Raw genomic sequence first — 23,052 nt, 5'->3', positions numbered from 1 at the left:
TATACCCTAAACTATCCACTACTGTTAACCCACTGCACGACTTAAGCTATTTTCCTTTTTCATTGTTTGCTACCTACTCCCTATAACTCACTGAATGTATTATAATTTCCCCAGTGACTGACAGCACTGACTGAAATCAACTTCAGATCAGTATCCCACATTTGGAATAAGCATATTTTAAGTTATTAATTTCAATTACAGTAATATCTAAATGACAGATACTTCAAAGTGCTTTGCATTGCTGCAACAATCATTTAAGCTGTTCAATTACCTTATCACAAAATCATAGGGTTGGAAGAGATCTCAGGAGTTCATCGACTTCAACCCCCAACTAAAAGCAGGAACAATCCTAACTAAATCATAATCTTAAATACTGCTGTGAAACAATGAAGTCCTGTGGCACCTTATGGACTAGCATTTTGGAGCATAAGCTTTCAGGGGCAAAGACCCGCTTCATCATATGAAATGCCAGTTGATGGAAGCACAACCTGTACTTTCCATTCAAAACAACCTCACTTTTTCTATTCAATAGAACTACATCTTGTATTAACAGTTACAAATTGCTCTTCCATCACTAACGTGCTGCTGATTTGTAATGGTTACTATCCATCCTGCATGGGTTTGAGCAACGTTATCTTAAGATTCCCCAAACATTCACTCAAAAATCCATTGATTTTCCTTATCAGAAGGCAATTCCTTAGGATGAACTCAAAATTTTGCTGAATCCCACAGAACTGGGTTAAATTTATCAATAATTTTAACACTAGACTGTAAAACTTCTCCCTCTGATATTGCAGGTCAAATATCACCCCTCAAACTCTATGTTATAAAGAGTGATTTAATAATGCTGAGCAAGCATGTTCCAATACATCCAAGGTCAGTACTGGCAGGGTTGTACCTTGGGAGAGCTCTATATCTGAAGTACAATGCAACTGACAGGAGCTGCTCACTAATTTAAAATGCCTTAGAGGAGGAAGGAAAAAACTGAGGTAGGACGTAGGAAGACAATGAAACCTTTAAGAGAAACAAATCCTTATTTGATGGGGGTAGAATAAATTTTCTCCCCCACAGCTTTTAGCAACTTTCAACAGTTCCAATTAATTTTGGCTCCCGTTATCTTGTCCAGTTTGTTTGAATTAAAAAGGCTCCTTTGCCTCTTAATTAATTATTCATATTAGGCCATTATAACATTCACAATAAAAATACTTATGCTAACATGATATAACTTATTTGTAGCCTCCAGAATATAAAGGGCTACTGGCATTTCTTCAACTGCCACGAATTTGATGATCTTTCAGTTTTTACAACAACATTTTGAACTGTGAAATTTTAGCTCCTGAAAATTGCCGGACTGGCAGTACTGACAGCACAATTCACTATTCATGCCATGGTTAGCAGTAGCCACAAGCTTCCCTTGCTTTCATGCTGAGAGATGTGCTCATTTTGCATCAACATTCAATAGGAAGGGCCATTCTGCTCTGTCCACCAACAAAATGACCAATTGGGGGATGTATTTATTTCTAACTTAGAGACTTGTACACTGGGAGCAGAGTCAGAAAAATCACCCAACTTGCTTTCATAATGACTTAACTACTAGTATATGGTAATAACTTTTGATCCTTGCCGATATGAGCTGGATTCCTCTGACCCAGGGTGAAAAGACTATTTATCCCATTACCGAGCCATTTTCCTTGAGTTCCCTTTCAAAAGAAACGTATGAAAAATGACATTAAGTGTGACTGAATACCATTAGCACATGAAAAGTTTGTTTCTAATTTTGTGTTTCCAGTATTCCTGACAACCTGCATGTTCACCCAGACACTGGCCACCGTGCAAACTTCTGCATCCGGAATATCAGCTTCCCTGCAGTTTATAATCGAATAGCCAGTACAGTGAACAAAGGCAGCATATTCCCAGTAAAATTAGTTTTGAGTATTAATCCAATGATGTACAAATTATATACAAATATTTATAACAAATTAATAAAGGCAACACAATATATGACAGCAGGGAAGAGAGGGTGAAGGCAAATTTACTTACCACCATATTTACAAAGCAAATTAGTGTTGCTGGATATATAAAGCTAGTTTTGGTAGCTAGATCTTACAGACACTTTTTAAAAATGTTAAATATTTAAAACAGTGAATTTACAAGGCAATTTCAGACGTGAAGCTGTAACCTGTATACCTATTGTGTCAAGACTGAAAAATATTGAAATGAAAAACATGACTTAAAATTTAAATTATTTTTTCTAAAAATATAACTATATACAATTTAATTTGAAATTATAAAAGACTAAGATCTACGTTTACTGTAACCTATTAAAATAATTTGAGAAATAATGATAAGCAGGGCGTGTTTACTGTTGAAATTTTAAAAAGAAACTACAGAATCAGGAGAAGTAATCAGCTAAGCCACAGCTAAGTTTGCTGAAGCACTGAATTGTCTTTGGACAGCCCTTCATTTCAATTTATTCAGCTAACTCAGCTGAGTAAGCAATTCACTAGAAATAAAGAAAATGACCAAGCTAAAGAGCAGGAAAATCCCTTTTCCAATCTATGAATAAAAACTAGGTGTGAGAAAATATAACTTAGTGGAACACAAAAGTCTTGAAGGAATGGCAACCAGAAAATCTGTTTAATTCATTAACTACATATTGTTCTTCATTTGTTTAAGACATTACTTCATTTTAAATGCAAAACATGTTTTGATAAAGTCCTATGTGTCCAGCACACTTGCTATATAAAGTGAAAGTACCCTGATTTTTATTGATTTCTAATTAATTCCAAATTCCAAACAGATTGATACAAGTCATGAATTTAATAAAACCAAGTAAATAAGAAATGCATCATACACTATTTTTATAACAAAATGTTAAAAAATGTGAACATATTTATGTTATGTAATAATACAGCTTAAATAAATGTGTCTAGAGATAGCCTATCTGGTTAGCAAAAAGAAATAGCGTAAAGTATTTTTTAGGTGCACACCAATATGTTTTAATGGTTAGCATAAAATAAGACTAAAAATAAAAAAGACAAGATAAGACTAATATCAATGATTTAAATTTTTCCACCTCCTGATTATTAAATGATTCTTTAATATACCCTATTAAAGCTCAAGCTTTTCTTTAACTTGCCCCCACTAATTTTCATAACTTCATTCCACACTCAAAACATGAGTTTATTCACATTGTGGTGCAAGCATTAAATTGATGAACAACATTTTAAAGCGACTGCAGATATGGAACGATTGTATACATAAGTATAATGTAAATATTAATTCCTTGCCTCTCTTACAGTCTATTTGATAGAGATAGTACTAAAATGTTATTAAAGTAAGGCAGACTTTCAACTTATGGCTGCAGAACAGTTGGAAGCAAACTGCTGAAACTGAAAACCTTAGGATTTTCTATAATACCCATCACCATGTTGTGTGCATGTGCTCCAATAAAATGAGATGACAAGCTCTGTGCTCTTGGAATTAATTACCAGCAGTCAGCCATGAAAAAAATAGACCTGTGCTCCTAACATCCCAAATGTAAGGGACTTCATATATCTCAAATTAAAGATTCTCTGGAAAGGTGAACAATAAGTTCACTGGTGCAGGGTAAGGATCAGCATGAGTATCACAGGATCAAAGACTACTGCAAAATGGGCATTATTGTTTAAAACACAGCTTGCATCCATTTTCTTCATCCCCCACTTCAAGAGGAGAGTAACATTTAGGCTGCCCCCCTTTCACACGTGGGTCTGAAAACAATGATAGGTTAAACCACTCAGTCAGCAGTTGACATGACAGAGCAGTGGTGTCCAAAAGGGTAATGTAAGGGATCACCGCTGCCCCTCCCTATCACGCACACACAAGAAAATGGCTTTATATATTGAATCTGTTCTGGTATGGCTATGGATCTGAAGAGGTGGGTCTGCCCCACGAAAGCTCATCACCTAACAAATTATTTTGTTAGTCTTTAAAGTGCTACATGACTGCTGTTTTGTTTTGACAGAATACAGACTAACACGGCTACCTCTCTGTTACTACACACATCCAAATTACTCACAGAAGCCACCCCAGAACACAGCTGGAGTCTGCCAATGCAAAAAGCCACCCTGGGATGTGGTTGGAGCCCGCCGGGAATGGAGGAGCTGACTCCACCGCTGCCAGCATACACTTGTCCCACCACATGGTTGGGAGCATGCACAGACCGGCCAGTGGGGCACCCCACATGTGCCTCTCCTGAGCTGCACTTCACCACACTGTGCTGCCCTGAGCGAACCCACTCTAATTGCAGTAAGAAGTCTACTGTCATTCACCAGTTGGTATTACCATGCTTGGAGCATGGAGAGCAAGTTACATACCATTGCCTTTATTTTAGAAAGACATTTTTCCAATGTGCTCTGCATCTAACTTGTAATGGAGGCTGCTGTTACAAGTTTTCCTTGAACAGAATAGTACTGTGAAGTTCTCAAATAATACAAAGCAAAGAAAGCTCTCATTATAATACAACGCCTTTTTGAAGAATTTTCATTAAGTTCACCCTGCCCTTGCCTTCAAAATGTCACCACATAGAGCATATTGCAAAATCAAAACTTACTGACCTTGCACAATCAATAGCCTACTTTTTTCCAGCAACCTGTGCCACTGTATAAAAAGTATGATCAAGAATATGGTGCTGGACACAGACTGAAAAGTGAGAGAAAAATGTTTACATGAAGCACACACTCTTATGCATAACACTACTATAAGTTACCATACTTTCTTAACAAAACCTTGTGATGAGTCAGTCTTAATTTATGCTAAGCAAGCAGTGCTTTATGAAGAAAAATGAAGTGATCTTGTATCTAATGTAGTAACCCATCCTGTGCCCTAGATTTTGAGTAAAAAGATGAAATTGTCTTTCTTGCACTAATCTTTCAACAGCTGCAGTACTGAAAAATAAATGAGTACTCAATGGATTTTACTACTTCAACTATGATGTTTCATGTAAGATTTACACTAATTCAAAAGTTCAATTATGCTCAAAGAAAGCATCTTTAGATTGCAATGTCTATACATAAATGGGCTAACAAATATTAAATAATTACTCACAGCTATTTAAATTGCTTTGCAACCAGCAGAAAAGGATTGTGATTTGCAGTGAGCTGGACAGAACACTAACAGCTAATTTATTTTTATACCTGGTTAAATCACATAAGTTGACCAATGCTCAGTTGAACACTGTACCTCAAGTTATAATTGTGAATGAAAAGCATTTCTGTGTTTGATTAACAGACTGAAGGTCAAGCATTTCAGGGCTCAAGGGATTTTTGAAACCAACTGATTGAGTACACTACTTCCCATGCCAAGGTGTAACTTACACATGTTTGAATTTTATACCATTCTATTAAAGTTTGCACAACACTTAGAAATTTGAAGCACTATGTAAGTGCCAAGTATTTATTTGCTTACTTCAAAAAGAGCTCATTACAGAGCAAACAGAGATAAAACAGTTACAGAAAAGAAGGCAACTGAGGTTCCTTGAGATATGCTACACACATCCCTGATATTTTACGTGTCTGAATGCCCCGTGCACAATTGTGGGAGATTTTCCCCTGAGCAGTACAATAGGGACAACATGAGCATCCTCTGTTGACCTGCACCACTGCACAGGGGTATAAATGGTCACACTGCCCCAAGCCCACTCAGTTTGGTCCCACTGGAAGGTATGAAGGGCGGGCAAGCTATACATTTGGGGGAGGTGGGGGCGTGATTTCTCTTTTACAACAGCCATGTTGGCTCTTCCCCAACAAACCATGTTCATTTTTATGTCTATAATTGTAACAGAGAGGTAGCCATGTGAGTCTGTATTCTAACAAAACAAAACAGCAGTCATGTCATACTTTAAAGACTAATAAAATGATTTATTAGGTAATGAGCTTTCATGGAACAGACCCAGATCTGAAGAAGTGGGTCTGTCCCACAAAAGCTCATCACCTAATAAGTTATTTTGTTACTCTTTAAAGTGCTACACGACTGCTGGTTTGTTCTGATAATTGTGTTCATTATTATAGTTCCAACCAATCTGCCTGGTATTGAAAGTTAGAATTAGCAGCCTGTAATTGTCAAAACAAGCTCTGTAGCCTATTTAAAAAATTGGTGTCATTTTAGACACCCTCCAATCATTTGGTATAAAAAGAGATTTGATGATAAAATTACATATCCCTGTTAGTTCTGCAACTTCATATGAGAGTTCCTTGAGAATCCTGGGTGAATACCATCTGATACTGGTAACTTTCTGTTTCATCAGTTTGTTTCAAAACCTCTTCTACCGATATTTCATTCTGGGACGATTACTCAGATCTCTCACTTAAAAGAATAGCTGATGTGTGGATATCTCCCTCTCATCCTCGGCAGTGAAAACCAATGCAAGGAACTCATTTACCTTCTTCACATTAGTCTCATAGTCCAATCATCCTAATGATAATTTTGTGGGCTTCCTTCTTCTAATGTACCAAAAACTAATCGTAAATGTTGTTTTAGAGGAATAAGTCAGTTTCAGATACACAATTCTAAATACAGCAACTGCGTAGCTAGAATTGATGTATATGGAATCAACTTACCTGACTGTCTTCAGCAAGGAAGGTCAGCTGTAGCCCTTCTCCTGTCCACCTCCCTTACTCCTTGCAACAGCGAGGAGCAGAGGGTCAACTGCCAACCCCAGACAGATCAATTTTGCTTGCAAAATCGAATTCTGTGAAGATCAACCCTGACTGAGTTGATCATCCTCATAGTACAGGCAAACCCAGAGTCTTCTGCTTGTTATACTTCACATTCTTTTGGGCCTAAGTCGCCAGAGTTTATACTTCTTTTTGTTCTCCTCAGTAGGATTTAGCTTCCAATTTTTTAAAGGACTCAACACATGCAATTACTTGAACTGATTTGCTGCTTCAATTTTGAAAAATGGGCCCATTTTTACAATAGCTGACAAAATACATGTATGGCAAAGTGGCAGTTCGTGTTTACCTCTGCTCTCCTCTACAACGACCAACAAGAGAAACAGGAAGAACGGATCAGCTTCCCCTGTTAAATTTGTTAGCTACAAAAGTATCAAAGACAAAAAGTTGCTTTCAAGGCTTTTTTTCAAATTCTTTTCTAAAATTTGCTCTCTCTAATTTGGTAATCTACTGTGGGCTTCCCACATTAAATATTATATATTATACTCATTAAAATAAAAAGGAGAAGGAAGGGATATGCTTCTAGTAAATCATGTTAAACTAAACACTTACATTGCAGCACTGCCTGGATCAGAGGTCAGCAACCCCTGGCCCGCGTGCCAAGAGGGGCAATGAGCCGTTTTCACCAGCATGTGAGGCGTAAACTGAGCCCCACACTTCCTCCCCCCTACGGCTGGGAGCTCGCTCAAATCCTGTGGATTAACAAAAGACCACCTAATGCTACCCACCACCATCTAAACAGTAAAGCTTTGCATCTTCTTTTATCTATTAATGAAGCTGTTGTAAGTAGGACTATTAGTGACTTTAAACAGAGTAACCGTCACTCGGACTGTATATAGAGGTCAAAAGGTCAAATTTCAGCACTCTGCCTTGGAAATGTTGCTGATCCCTGGCCTAGATACTTTGGAGTCTACTGCATTGGGTGCTGTACACTACACATACACAAGACGGACACACTTCAAATTATACTAGGAGGATTAGAAGTAGTAGGCTTCTGTATCTGATAGTATTAATCATTGACAGACTATCAAGAATATCAGGTTTATGGGAACTTTCCCATATGTAGATATGAAATAACATTTCCTTGAAGTTCCATAGCCTACTAGTTTATCAAGTTGCCAGTAAGCATCTTTCCACTGCAGATAAAATAACCTTGCGTCCAGTCTTGCTTGCTGATCTGTATGGACTGACTTTTGTATCCTTGCAGAGCTCTGTTAACACTAGCTGAGCCCTAGGTGGATACAAGCTTCCACCTAAACAGAGCAATTTGAAAGTTTACATCTTTTATAATCTTAAAAAAAAAAAATCATAGTTCGAGCTGAGCACTGCATCATCATCAACTGTTTGACAGTAAGAGTATAAAATCCCCCTAAATTGGCTGTCTGGAGTAAAACTATTTGCATTTACTAACAGCCACAGAGAGGTAGCTGTGTTAGTCTGTATCTTCACAAAACATAAAAGCAGCCCTGTAGCACTTTTAAGATTAACAAAATAATTCTGAATTTTCCAGATCTGAAGAAGTGGGTCTGTCCCACAAAAGCTCATCACCTAATAAATTATTTAGTTAGTCTTAAAAGTGTCACCGGACTGATTTTTTTATTTGCTTGACCTTTGTCTTGTTTTCAAAGCCTTTCCTCAACTGTGGTCCTAATCTTGACAAGGTTTACATACCCAAGTCCCACTGATATCCATGGAACGATTCCAGTGCATGAAATCAAGTATGTGTAATTCTTTGCAGAACTTGGATCTAACAATCAACCTTTCTACTTTCCCGGGACGAACAGCACTGCCATCACCAACATTACCACGGAAAACAACCAACAGTATGCCCTTTCATAAAACACCCACAGTTCACATATTTTATCAATAAAGACCATGGTTGCCAAACCACCCAATTCGCTTATTTCCCACTTTTGCTCATTTTCCAATGCAACAGAATGGGAAAAGGTAGAGTAACCTTCAAGGTACGAATGCCATGACGCCAGAGTCTTTGTTTTAAAAAAATGCCAACAAAAAAACTAACGACTTGATTTTGCAATATAAGAAGAGGGTCTGCCTATGTACTTCACTTTGTTGGACTGGGACCTAAAGTATTAAGAGACACAATTAAATGCAGAAAGGCTATATTTAAATATAAATAAATATAAAGTCTGTGACACAGAAGGACTTGCTGCTCTTAAGTAAAACCCCGCAAAATGATTCAACAGTTCATATTCAGAAGTGATCATTAGTATTAATAGACTACTTACTGCCAGCAGTCTGTCTCAAATCCCCAGAAATATAAAAAAAATGTAAGAGTTACAATTTATGGATACTGATAACTATATAAGAGGTTCCCAGAAAGATACTTGAAGACTGCAAGATAACTAACCATGGAATACAGTCAGAGTGAATAAAAATAGATGACTTAAAAACATTGTCTTGAATACAGTGAGTCAATATATAGAAAAGGATGGAGGCAGTACAGAAAGGATCACTGGCGTGGACTGGAAAGAAAAAGGGAAGACATTACTAAGAACACACACAGCTTCCTGTATCTCCCATCCTCTCCCCACCCCCGACTTTTGCCACAGGTAAACTGTCATGGCTTCTGGACATAACAGACGGGAAAAACATTGATGAAGATATACCTATCTGTCTCATAGAACTGGAAGGGGCCTTGACAGGTCATGGAGTTCAGTCCCCTGCCCTCACAGAAGGACCAAGCACCAAGCCTCACTTTTTATTAATTTATTTGCCCCTGATCCTGAAGTGGTCCCCTCAAGGGCTGAACTCACAACCCTGGGCTATCCCTGAATGGATCAACTAATTATTAATTTAAATAATTCACTTTGCAATACATCATTCTTTGATATTTCCTCTATGCCTTTTGGTACACGCATGCTTGGACAAGTAAATTCCCAAGCTGTTTGGTGTGTTGGATGTTGCTAGGTAAAAAAAGCATTTATCTTAGCTAATTTTTATGCCTTGTTTACTTAGTTAACGAGTCTTAGAATCTGCCACTCAAGTATATTATATAGAAAACTGCAGTGAGAGAAATCTAAAGTTACCACTGTACATATTACATCCCCCTTATTGTGAAACATCATGACCACAAAACGTAATGGTGATGCCACAAGTCAATTCCTTATTTTACTTCACCTTAACTCAGCTTTTCCAAACGGACCCCATATTATAGTCGTTTTCACAAAAAACAGAAGTGCCAGTGAGTTCAATAGGGCTTACTAAAAAATTAAGTTCACTGTAAACATAGTCAGCCTTAGCTTTTATGATAACATGATTTAAATCAATTATTTCCTTTCGGTGATTTAAATCACCTTTATTTAAATCAATCCAGCCATAACTATTTTGTAAAACAATGAAGATGGCACATAGTTAAGTTTACTCTGCTGTGTTAGTCTGTTGTTTCTTCCATTTGTTTACAAATGGAAAACTAAAGGCCACTTTTAAGATATGACTTCAAAAGTTAGAAGTTAGTAGATTAAGATGCTTGCACATGCCTTCAAAGGAAACCCAAATCCTCTATGTAATCACCAAAGCAGAACAGCACAAGATTAAAGCAAGCTTCTCCAAAGTGCCTTACTAGTCAAAAGCATGACCTTCACATAGAAGGAGCAAACTTTCAATTTTTTAACTTTCTACGTATTTGAAAAGGAAGCCCCAAATGGTATCAACTACCACAGCGTTTTGAGCAAATACCAGACTACTACATTGTCAGTAATTATTCATGTTCATGTACAGAGCAACATTCTCACATTACTAAAAAGATCTTTTCTTTAGGAGTAATTTGATATAAAGAAATCTGGTGACAAAACTTCCTTATAGACTAAAGGTCCTACTGAATAGACTATCTTAACTGTGAAACATTAGTATATGTTTGACTGCATGATGCATGGCACAGACCAGTTAAATAAAGATTTTGCCACCTTTCCAAAAACACAGGATTCATGTAAAATCTCTTGCCATCTTTAATATACACAATATATAACCATACATAGTAAACAACACAGAAATTACTCTTCTTCTTAGTTTGAATTTTGTAATTATTTTTCCAAGCTTCTTGTTTTTTAGGCTCACAGTGCTGGTCAGCAAGAACTATCATATTACACAGCCAAGTCGGTATTATTGCTCTACTGCAGAGAGGGGGAAGTATGGAATCTTAAACTGATATGCTACAATCTCAGCAAGAACAGCAACAGCCAGAGCCCAGAGGTGGGGCTCACACTGAGACTAAGGGCCCAAGTGCTGTGCTGCCAGTGGGCAGTTTGGAGATAACTAAGAAAAACAGAGAAACTAACCCCCCACCCCAGCTCCCCACCCCCGGGCAGAGCAGAGGAGAGCAAGCATCAGACAGTAGCTGGAGCAAAGATCCACCCCCAACAGCTAGGGTAACAGATTCGATAAAGGGGTCCAACTCCCGCAACCCAAACCATTCGTCCCACCTCTCCCCCGCCAGCAGTGCCCCCTCCCCAGCCCGTCCCCTCCCACCTCTCCGCCGCCAGCAGTGCCCCCTCCCCAGGCCGTCCCCTCCCACCTCTCCCCCGCCAGCAGTGCCCCCTCCCCAGGCCGTCCCCTCCCACCTCTCCCCCGCCAGCAGTGCCCCCTCCCCAGGCCGTCCCCTCCCACCTCTCCCCCGCCAGCAGTGCCCCCTCCCCAGCCCGTCCCCTCCCACCTCTCCCCCGCCAGCAGTGCCCCCTCCCCAGGCCGTCCCCTCCCACCTCTCCCCCGCCAGCAGTGCCCCCTCCCCAGGCCGTCCCCTCCCACCTCTCCCCCGCCAGCAGTGCCCCCTCCCCAGGCCGTCCCCTCCCACCTCTCCGCCGCCAGCAGTGCCCCCTCCCCAGGCCGTCCCCTCCCACCTCTCCCCCGCCAGCAGTGCCCCCTCCCCAGGCCGTCCCCTCCCACCTCTCCCCCGCCAGCAGTGCCCCCTCCCCAGGCCGTCCCCTCCCACCTCTCCGCCGCCAGCAGTGCCCCCTCCCCAGCCCGTCCCCTCCCACCTCTCCCCCGCCAGCAGTGCCCCCTCCCCAGGCCGTCCCCTCCCACCTCTCCGCCGCCAGCAGTGCCCCCTCCCCAGGCCGTCCCCTCCCACCTCTCCCCCGCCAGCAGTGCCCCCTCCCCAGGCCGTCCCCTCCCACCTCTCCGCCGCCAGCAGTGCCCCCTCCCCAGGCCGTCCCCTCCCACCTCTCCCCCGCCAGCAGTGCCCCCTCCCCAGGCCGTCCCCTCCCACCTCTCCCCCGCCAGCAGTGCCCCCTCCCCAGGCCGTCCCCTCCCACCTCTCCGCCGCCAGCAGTGCCCCCTCCCCAGCCCGTCCCCTCCCACCTCTCCGCCGCCAGCAGTGCCCCCTCCCCAGGCCGTCCCCTCCCACCTCTCCCCCGCCAGCAGTGCCCCCTCCCCAGGCCGTCCCCTCCCACCTCTCCCCCGCCAGCAGTGCCCCCTCCCCAGCCCGTCCCCTCCCACCTCTCCCCCGCCAGCAGTGCCCCCTCCCCAGGCCGTCCCCTCCCACCTCTCCCCCGCCAGCAGTGCCCCCTCCCAGCCTCACCTCCCCGCGAGACTGTCCACGCTGCCCGCCGACGTAGTGGCACCCACTCCCGGGCGGCCAGTTGCTCCATCACCCGGCCGGAAGTGCCGCCCGCGGAGCTCGGGCAACCCCGAGCGGAAGGGGCGGGACGTAGCGGAGTTGGGAGGGGTGGTGCTCTGGCTCGTCCCCCTTTCAGCTGCGCCCGCGCTGGCCGTTAGCCAGGCGTGGCCGCCCCCTCGGCAAGGGTGGGAGGGGCGCGAGGTGGCAGCTGCGGGCCGGCAAGGCTTCTGGACCGGGCCCCTCACGAGCCAGTCCCTCGGCCCCGCCGGCCGCTGTCCCTGCGCTCCTCCCACCGGCCGGGGCCTAACCCGTGCAGCCGCCCTCCACGCCGGAGGGGGCTGCCGCTCGGGCGAGTAGCGCCGCGAGTCCCGGAGGTGGAAAAACCCCACGCAGTCCTGGGCCCGCCGTATTCGGTCATGCGCGTTGGGGAGGGCGGTGTTCTGCGGCGTACTAGGGCTGCTGCGGAGGGGGCCGCTGCCTGGCGCTTGGGTAGTCCAGGGGAGGGCGGGGGGCAAGGTCAGGGGCGTCTGAGATGCAGCCAGGTCAGTCTGCGGGAGAAACCGCAACAGCTGGCACCCAAGCTGGGCCCCTCCCCGCGGTGCTTTTGTTACACTGACCCGCAGTCAAGCCAGGCACCCCAGCGGGGCCATTCCGGCGGCCGGTGGGTCCAGCAGCCTTGGCTCGCTCCAGGTGGACGTGGACGTGGACGTGTCAAGGCATCCAGACTTCGCAAAGCCCTTGGGCTGCAAAACCCCGTGCTCCTGCCTGTGTTTCCGCTAGGGGGGATGAAGGGCTTTTGCAAGCTAACGTAGAGGGACCAGGCGAGAATCAGGGATGGGTTTCTCCTGTTGAGCAAGTGGAGGAGCACTAGCAGAGCAAGCTTGTACAGGAAGTGTACACAGGAGGGACAAACAAGACAAGGAAAAGGCCCTGCAGGCACCGCTGAAGGGTTTTTAATCCGATTTTGCTGTTCAGATTATCAGTTGTCACCGTTTCTGTTTAAGTAAAATTTGCATTTAAAAAACACATTAGAGACAGTGGAAGATTTCTGAAAAGTAGTGAGTAGAATTTTCTTCAGTCACCCCACTATTCCTATTAACCTGTAATACTTGCATAGACAGGGAAAATTCTTTCCCCATGAGAGACAAAAGCTACACCTACACTAGTTAGTTTTGCTGATAAAACCCTGTTTTCATCTACAAAACTAGTGGAATGTCCACACACAACAAATTATGTCAACAAAAGTCAGCACTTCCAACAACAACCTTCTACCTTCCCCAGATGAGGAAGAAGCCCTTGTGTCCACAGGTTCTGTGGACAAAAAAAAAAGCTGCATGGACACTCTGGGGTGGGGGCCTTCCTTCAACAGACAAGGTATCCATGACAGTTGGCAGCCCTGTCTTCCAGCTGCCTGTTTTGTCAAGAGAGGGGTTAGGCTGTCCTGCTATTCTGTTAGCAGAGCACAGCACTCTTCCAATTGACTTGTGTGTGTGGCCACACTGTCAACTGAAGTTTTGCTGGAAAACCTCTTCAAGCACTAACTTCTGTCGGCAGAGGGCTGTAGTAACTGTAGCCAAAAAGACATGTCCAGAATTGTAGCACTCCTCATCCAAAGCCATGTCTTCTGAATAAATCTGCTTAAAGGACTTGCTGTCTCATTTAAACCTATATCTATTTTCATATCATGTAACTATTACAAAATATTTCTATATCTTTGAGGTGTAATATCTTAGCTCATTACTCTTCCTGGTGCCTATATAAGGAAAAATAAGTAAACGGGCAGGTAACCAAGAGCTCCCAGCTGTTTACTTGAAATGGTTCAAAGAACACCTCAGGTACCCTTATGAAATACCAGAACTTTAGGTGCCTCCAAAGTTATAAATCTGAAAAAAAGGACACCAAGGCAGAGTTATGTAAGGGGCCTGACTTTTTGGAAGCATGTGTTGACCAAGAAAAATTACTTCAGCCCATATGCTTTCTTGTTAATATTCAGTGCCTTTGCAGCATCATACTGTGCTCTGAGGAACATACACAACACACCTTTGTTAATTAAAAACCCATCACTACACCCTGACCAAAATCTAATAAATTCAAGTTTCAGTAGCAAACTTTGAAATTGACTCGTATTTTTGCAGTCTGTTTTCTTAAAGACTTCTCATTCATAATAGCAAACCTGATTCTGCAATCCTTACATTTGCACAAATCCCGGTGAAACCAAAGGGTGTGTGAAAGCAGAGTTAGGCCAAGGTGTCAACTCATTGAACTTTCAATTCAAACTTGTCCAAGATGCTTTAATTAAAATTTGTTCTGGAACAAGAATAAGAATTTCTGTCCATAATTGTATGTCCTGAGCTCACTTCAGTGACATTTTTGCCGCTTAATTTTGTAGCAAAAATGTTGGCTATTCTAAATTCTCTAACTTCAAATCCCTTCCTTTACTCTCCTAATTTGCATGGGTATTACCAAGCACCAATCCTTAGCCACTCTGCCAACACTGCCAATCCCAACAAAGAGTTCCAGTTGTAACGGTTTTGGACTGAAACCACTAATTGTCATAAGGTGACTTAGTTCACTGTTCTCTCACTCACCATTTTACTTTTTGTATGTCAGCAAGGGACTGCTCATACACATGTTGCTGGTACTATGTAATATTTTCTAATACTATTTGCTTCCATGCCTATTTTTCACACCTTGTGAACAAAAGTTTCAGGACAATTCTATGATACACTTTCTCATTATCACTAATTTGACTATACAGGTTGAACCTTGCTAGTCCAGCATTCTTGGGACCTGACCAGTGCCAAACGAGAATTTGCTGAACCACAAGACATCAATATTGTCTAGCAACATTACCAACACTTCCACTGCTTACTGGGCTCTTAGAAGACATTTGGGGTAAAATAGATCTAAATAATAGCATGGAACACTGAGAGCCAGGACTGGTGTCTGTATACAAACTTTATGGGACTGTGGGAAACTTGGCCACAGCCATGAGTGGACATCTGGATAACTAAAATCACACTAGATCACACATATTGCCAGACCAGAGAGTGCCAGACTAACCCTGTATGAGGTTTCCAGAGGACCTGAGAGGTGTAATGAAATCAGTAGAGGGAAATTATGTTCTGCAAAACTCATTTTGTCACAGCACCAGTTGTGTGTTTCTGGTATGGTACCAGAAACAATGCTCAAATCAAAGGAAAACTGTAGGAAGTTCCTGGATGTCAAGTGGCTTGCTCTAACGTAAACAGCAGGAGAAGTGGGGGTCAAAAGACAGAAGTGTGATAGCCTCTAAATTTAGTAAGGAAACCCATTCTCTCAAACTTCCATATAGTGCTAGCCAGTTACATATCTATGAGGCTGGGACTGAAGGTTCTGTAACGAAAGTCAGAGAACAGGATATCAGAGCAGTTGTGAATGTTCAGGGGGCAGAATTGTGGCTCTCTCTCATTTCAGTCATAGGAGTAGCAGAGAAACATCTGTGCTGGTCCTGCAGCTGGTTATGCTGACTTCAGGGCTGTTCTGTAGTGAGATCTGAAGTGAGATCAGGGCATACAATTATGGGCAGAAATTCTTATTCTTTTTCCAGAACAAATTTTAATTAAAGTATCTTGGACAATTTTGAATTAAAGTTCAATTATTTGACAACTTGGCCTAATTCTGCTGTCACACACCCTGTGGTTTCACTGGGATTTGTGCAAATGTACAGAGTGCAGAATCAGGTTTGCTATTATAAATGAGAAGACTTTAAGAAAACAGACTGCAAAAATACAAGTCAATTTCAAAGTTTGTTATTGCTACTGAAACTTGAATTTATTGATTTGTTCTGGGCAGAACCTAGACCAATGGGCTTCATTGTAAGTTTTCACTGGTAATGGCGGTGTTAGTCTCTCTAGATTCATTATTTCCACAAACTGCCAAATTGCTGTACAGAAAAGTGACAGCACGATGCAATATTTATTTCTCAATGTAACTAATTTAGTCATTACATTTCAAAATTAGAGGCTGCCTCTACCCACTTAAATTTGGTGTACTTTTGTAAGACTGCATTAAACACTTGGTGCTTTTTTTAAACAGCAGTTTCCAACAAACCTAATTCAGTCACTTTATTTCATGTCACTTCATGTCACATGACATAAATTGATTGATATGACTGATTTTGATATGTCGTGGCAATGCCGGTGTATCAACCTAAGAATTTAAAATAAATGCTATATTACAGCTGTTTAAAACAACTAAGTCTCCAAGAAGCATCTTTTACAAGTTTTAATTATGGGGTGGTGCTTTGATTGGAAACTGTCACTGATATGCTGTTTTATATTATGCCATTGTTAAGGTTGTGAGTTTTAATCAGGAAACTCAGAGTTAAGGTTCCCATAGCAACCTTAACTGTCCATATTTCTGCTTATATATACATAATTCAAAATGGGATGTGTGACTTTAAAAAGTACTTGTAATACAGTTTAATAAAATATGTAATATTAATAAAAAGCAATGAAGTCATTTGATGTGTATATTGCCAAATCCCCCCACCCCCACCAAAACAGAACAACAACATATACAACAATACAGGCCCCAAGGCTAATAAAGAGCAAATTAAAGATTCTCATGGCTTGTGAAGTCTCTGTTCTAGCAAAGAAACTAAGCCAGGTAACTATGCTTCCAAATCCAAGTGTGTTAACTGGCTAAAGAGAAATCGGCTTCATTTTTTTGGGTTTTGTACTTGCACCAACAGCACTGTAATCCTGAATGAAAACTGTAAGCAGCAGTCTGGTGCGGAAGTGATACATTTGGCCTATACATTTCCAAATATTCTTTTGAAATCTTTCAACGTACTGACCAGGCTTGGTTTTTAAAAATTATCATAGCTAAATGCAAGCATAACGGTGCTATTGCTAGCGGTCAGCGACTTCTCATAAAATAGAAGCTTTCCAGAAGCGGGAATGGATGGCTGAGAGCTAATAGCACAAGTATTGATAAAACATTAACTCTTTGTCATGGCAAAAACATGGGTAGGGAGAGATGAAAGTAACTTAAAACGTCTTACAGGTACTGTCCTGCTGCAACCTGAGTCCCTGTCAGCTCTTTAATTAGCTCCCTGCTGGCTTTTGCCACAGCTCAGCTACTTCTTGCTGAAGCTGCGCACCAGAGTGCACCCCTATTCTCACCTCTATAAGTAGCTCATTTGTCACAGCAAAAAAAGCAAAAGCTGTTATTTATTTTTTAAAAATGAAGAGTCATAGGGCATTGTAAAACCTTAGAAACCACTCACAGTGTAAATATTCATTATCCAGCTGGTCTGAATGGCAAAGACCGTGGAAATAGGCTGAAAATATTAGGTGGAGCATTAATAAAGCAACTTCGTAAAAGTTTGCACTACTGCTGCTGCTTGTTATGTTGAGAAAGAGAGTTTGTTTTCTAATGCTTTGCAAAACAAAGTAAAATTAATTGTTGGCTGAAACCAAAAATGAGAATTTTTTCCCTCAAACCTTCTTTATTGAGGGAGTTATAACATCCAAAATACACAGTTCAAATGGAAGAGCCTCCTCGTGAAAGAAAAATCAACTTGATATCTAGTAATAGATGATTAGTCTGAGATTTAGGAGTCTCAGGTGTCTTTAGTGTAAAGAATATGATCCATGACCCATTCCCCCAAAGATGAAAAGTTAGTAGTTCATTCAGTGAGATACTCCAAAGCACAGGAGCATGGCTGATCACTAGCGACATCATAATCCACTCAACATTCATCCTTATGCCTACTTGGTCACTGGAATCTCTTCAGTTGTGTGCATGGCTTTGTAGCAGTTAGATTTGCAATAGCTTCTGTGTATCTTGGAGATGCATATTGCTGTGATTGGAAGGTTTGTTCTTCACCAAGCCTTAATATATAGCTAGATGTCTCTAATGGCAACTGCTGTGTTCACAATTTTATAGCACATGACAACAGGTCCGTCTTGGGAGATGGGAGCATTGCAGGCAGGGAGATAGCAAGCACATACATATTGGAAATCCCTGGATCAAGACTAACATTCCTGTCTCCGTGGGAGGGATGGGACAATTTTGGTTGCATCTGGGATGCATTTTTCAACTAAAAATTTCAGCTGAAAAATAAAAAAAAAGCTGACACTGCTTAAGGTTGTTTTGTTGTTTTGTTAATAGTTAAGTGGCTAATTCCTGGGAGTTGGGGTGCCTGGGTCCTGTAAAGTTACTAGGATTTTGAGGGATGGGGTAGGGTTTGTGGCTGCTGAGAGCATCCACATGTTAAGAATCATGCTTGGAATGATCTTCAGGCTCACTCAGTCTCAGCCTTTGACCTCCCATCCTAATACAACCCACTTCTCCCTGCTGGCAGTGCCTGACAAGTTAGTCTTTTCGGCTGACAACCAGCAGGCGAAGGCGTGTTGCACTAAATGCTGATCTCTGGAATGGGTAAAATCCATCATACAGGCAAGAAAGGGACTGCACAAGAAGGTAGGGATGGTCGAGTGAATGAGACCAACAGCCCACTGGGAGGAGAGGGTTTCTGGCACATGGCAGAGGCCTCATTCTGTTGTGGAAAAGCCAGCCAGGACTCCAGGAAGAGGTTCTGCAGATGGAGAGACCACACAAAACACTAAAGACAAATATACTCTGCTTTAGCTCATCATGACTTAAAATATTTTCCGTATTTCAAATGATAATTACACTGCTTCGCTCTCATTGTTAGTGCTGTTGATCATTTCATGGCTGTCTCTGAAGAGGGGATTACCGTGTTTCTTTTGCAGTGTGTCGAATAGGCTATTGCCATGCTGCTGAGCAGCACCTGTTGCCACTACTCTCCCTGGATTAAAAATGACAGCTGGGAATCTTGGCAAACTTCAAGCAGACAGCACAGCATTGGTTCAGTTTCTCAGATTTCTGAGAGCAAAGCTTCTGTTTCAATGACAATGGCTGACGGGGGTGTGTTGCTCTCAAAGGACCCTGAAGGTTCTGAGACATGTACAGCTGAGGTCCCTACACTTAATGACATAGAGCAGCTTTTGAACACTGGCGGACCTTCTTGTAATCACACAGATGAAGTATGGCCCAACCTCTTCTTGGGAGACCTGTAAGTATAATTTTATGGAATGGTTTGGAAGAATTTAAGAGCAACACAGTGGGTTCCCACCCCTAGACTGCAACAATTCTGGTATTCCTGTTTATTGGGAGCGTGGTTTATGAGAACTGTATTGCATTGAGTCAGTTCTTGGTTTTGCTCGTTGATGAACGTTTGAACAGTGCAATCCTTCAAATATATGAGAGACAAAATTAGGACTGGGTGGTTACTTGTTGTGTCATCTGGAGCAGCAATGTCTTAATTTCTGCCCTGGAAAATTCCTGCTCTGTAAAATCTCTGCAAATCTATCTGTGTATGTTTGTCTTTTCCTTAGAGTTACAGCTCACAACAGATTTGGTTTATGGAAGATGGGCATTACCCATGTTTTAAATGCTGCCCATGGCACAATGTTCTGCCAAGGAGGCCAAGACTTTTACGGCACATCCATTGAATATTATGGTGTACCAGCTTATGACCTTCCAGACTTCGACATAAGCCAGTACTTTTTTTCTGCAGCAGAGTTTATAAATAAAGCCCTGAACACACCAGGAGGTATGAAACCATTGCTGTTAAGAGTGGTTTAAGATTTCATGCTATTTTAACAGGCTTGTGCCACAAGTTCCATCAACTCACCCACATCTCCAGGGCGATACCTACTAATTCTTGCTCACCTCCTCACTCTTTGGCAAGTACTGTGTGCAACCTGTGCTCAGTACCTCTTTCTTTCCAGCCCCACCTCCAGTATCTCAAAAAAACCAAGGGTGGATGCAGAGAAGTAGAGGAGAATAAAAAAAAGACCAAACTCTCAGCAGAAAGGGCGAGGAGAGACTGCGGTAGAAAACAAAGGTGAAAGTAGCTGGGAAGAAAGGCTTAATCTAAAAAAGGAAAAGTGAATATTTAAAATGGATACAAATTACTGAAACCATGAATCCTGTGAGAGCAAAGCAGCAATGCTGCAAGATATAGAAAGAACATATACGGCTAAGACAAGAAAGAGGAAAGGAGGTTAAAAAGCATAAAGATACATAGGTAAAAGACTCTCACTAATATAGCCCTGTTTTAAACCTATCCTGTAATGTGATTTGAGCGGATGTACTCATTCATGTATAAAAAGCTCATAGACAAGGTCCAAGAGGGATAAGAACACAAGAACAAATCAGAATAGGTAATTTTAACTCAGTATCCTGGCTTCTGAGAGCAACAAATGTCAGGTGCTTCAAAAGGAATGAACTGAACAGGAAATCAAGTGCTCTATTTCCTGTTCTTCACTCCCAGACTGTGGTAGTAAGAAGCTAGGGGCAGCCAGAGCATGGGGTTGCATCCCAGACTACCACATTGATGGATTTATTCTCTATGAATTTATCTAGCTCTTTTTTGAACCTGGTCATAAGGTTGGCTTTCACAATACCCACCCCCCCACACCCGGCCCCCAGCAACAAGATCCAGAGGCTGATTGTACATTGTGTGCCTCCCCTGTGTTTTGCCTACTTATCTTTAATAGCCATGCTTGTATTCAGCCTTGGATGGTCTGTTGTCTTAGTATGTTGCTATATATTGTAAATTTAAAAAAATAATCAATGCAAATGTGTAAAACACAGCCTTATTTAATAGCCCATAGCAGTCTAGAGAAGTTCAACCTGTAGCCAGTATGAGTAAGTATTACTTATGTGAGCAGGACTGGGCTCCAGACCACTAGCAGTTCATCTGATGTATATCCTAGGGTTAGAAATCAAACTTGTTAACCCACCTACTTTGTTGATAGTCTCAGGGTTTTTTTTCTCCATCTTGGGGATTTCTTTTTCTCCACTAAACTTCATCTGATGTATTGCTGATCTTCCTTGACCATGTCTGGTTTTCATTTTCTTTTACCAGCTAAAATTTTGGTCCACTGTGCAGTTGGAATAAGCAGGTCAGCTTCCTTGGTGTTGGCGTACCTCATGATAAAACATCACCTTCCGCTGGTCAAAGCCATCAAAACAGTGAAGGAACATCGATGGATTTCACCCAATCGAGGGTTTCTGAAACAGCTACGAAATCTGGACATTCAGCTACGGCAAACAAGAAGCTGTTGATCAGTGAATAGATCCAAGATATTTTCAGACACTTTTATTAAGTGTCTTGGCATGAATGTCAATTTTCATGAACACATGGTTTTCAGAATCATGGTGCTTATTAAATGCATCCACTAACAATACACATTGGTAACAAATGAAAAGACATACTAGAAGACAAAGTGATCATAGTAATAAATAGCACTTTAAGTGATTTTTTGATACCTCAGGCCCTCTAAGAAGAGCACAGTTCTTTCTAACTTATGCCTCATCTACAGTAAGAGCACAATTGAGTCATAGTATCTCTGTCTGTGATGTGGCTGCAACATAGTTCCATTGCGTAGTCTCTCTTATACAATATGGTTGTGGTTCATCTATATTAAAAACTAGGACGATGCTGCCACCTGGCCCCTTCATTTGGTTATAACTTCAGTGTATACGGGCCTATTGCTCCAGCTGTCTCATTGTGCTTTCCACTTTCAGTGATGATGGTAATTTCTCAGACAGTCCATCCAATACATCCATGTACATTTCAGTAACATTCAGCATTCAATACCCTTTTTAGAGAAGGCGGAGCTCTTCTTGCAAGGTTCTTGATCACCTCTGGGGAACTATCAGCAGCACAAACAGCATCAGTGAACGCTTTCCCCACACTGTCTCACCAGCTTCCTGAAATGGTCCTGAGACTACCAACTCATTCAGCTCACTAAATAGTTGTCTGAGTGAGGACTTGGGCAGCGTCAGCCTGGTGGTTCTCCCAGCAACTCCTTACTCATGCATATGGTTTGCAAGGGATAGTATTTAGGACATTTTATTTTTCAATATATGTTACGTTGTCAGAATACTTTGCAATCACTAACTCATTAATCTTCACACCTATTTCAACAAAGGGAAAACTAAGAAAGGGTAATGGGGTGTTCACTCACTCTCAAGGGGTTGATGGAGACTAAATAGGCCAATTAACACTTTAGCCTGAAGGGCAAGAGAAAGCCTCTAATGCTCACCTTTGCAGGAACAGGCAAGGCTTCTATAAAGCTAGGGAGCTCAAAGGAGGATGTAGGGCAGCAGTCTACTTTCATTCCCTAGGAGACAAGTGTGTTTGGAGAATATAAAGACAAGTAGCCCATGGTTACTTTCTCTCTCTCTCTCTCTGGAAGGAGAGAATAGAGAGGACAGCAAAACCCAGAAATGGAGGAATGATGGAGCAGAAAGCAACCCCTGGTGTAAGCAGCAAGCTTGGGGACTGAGCAGACTGAGCAGCATATTGTAAGGAACCCCAAGGAAAGAGGGGGCCAGCTTCTCCTCCTTGCTACTGAGGAAGTGGTACCTGTGGGGCAGTGAACTGAAAGACACTCAGTTTGGGAGTGACAGACGTTGAAGAACTGTACTGTGGATGGGAAGCACACCACAGGACATGGCTGGAGGGTTGAGTCATGAAGAGAAGAAGAGGGGCCATTGTAACGTTAAAAAATACCCGCATAGAGGATTCCATGGCTCTTGGAGCAAGAGGGAGGCTGCAGACCACAGAAGGTGCCCTGGCCTCACAAGCTAATCCCCAGGCTGGCCATGCACTTGCACCAGCCAACCAAGGACTGGAGCATCCCATGAATTTAAGTTACTTGCTCAGTTTAACCAGAA

At 42.2% G+C, this 23,052-nt stretch overlaps 2 protein-coding genes and 1 long non-coding RNA gene across 11 annotated transcripts in view; 1 reads left to right on the top strand and 2 right to left on the bottom strand.

Moving 5' to 3' along the window:
• The window catches only part of SAMD8 (sterile alpha motif domain containing 8), a 29,625-nt gene extending 17,183 nt beyond the window's left edge, over window positions 1-12,442 (bottom strand). The window contains exon 1 of the mRNA XM_074999452.1: window positions 12,250-12,442. The gene's annotated coding sequence lies outside the window, so the exon portion shown is untranslated. The remainder of the gene's footprint in view (window positions 1-12,249) is intronic.
• Window positions 12,443-18,983: 6,541 nt separating this feature from the next.
• On the top strand, window positions 18,984-21,448 carry LOC142016005 (dual specificity protein phosphatase 13A-like). Its single transcript, XM_075000023.1, has 3 exons — window positions 18,984-19,375; window positions 19,698-19,915; window positions 21,236-21,448. Exons 1-3 carry the CDS (start codon window positions 19,074-19,076, stop codon window positions 21,433-21,435), a joined length of 720 nt encoding a protein of 239 aa, XP_074856124.1. The 5' UTR covers window positions 18,984-19,073; the 3' UTR covers window positions 21,436-21,448.
• LOC142016009 (uncharacterized) overlaps window positions 20,987-23,052 on the bottom strand; it is a 69,226-nt gene continuing 67,160 nt past the window's right edge. For all 9 annotated transcript variants that reach the window (XR_012646261.1, XR_012646265.1, XR_012646260.1 and 6 more), the window contains one exon: window positions 20,987-21,411. This is a non-coding gene — a long non-coding RNA (uncharacterized LOC142016009). The remainder of the gene's footprint in view (window positions 21,412-23,052) is intronic.

Source organism: Carettochelys insculpta, chromosome 7 (assembly GCF_033958435.1).
Source record: "Carettochelys insculpta isolate YL-2023 chromosome 7, ASM3395843v1, whole genome shotgun sequence".
Taxonomy (NCBI): domain Eukaryota; kingdom Metazoa; phylum Chordata; order Testudines; family Carettochelyidae; genus Carettochelys; species Carettochelys insculpta.
Note: the sequence above shows the minus strand (reverse complement) of the source record. Positions and strands in the feature narration are given on the sequence as shown.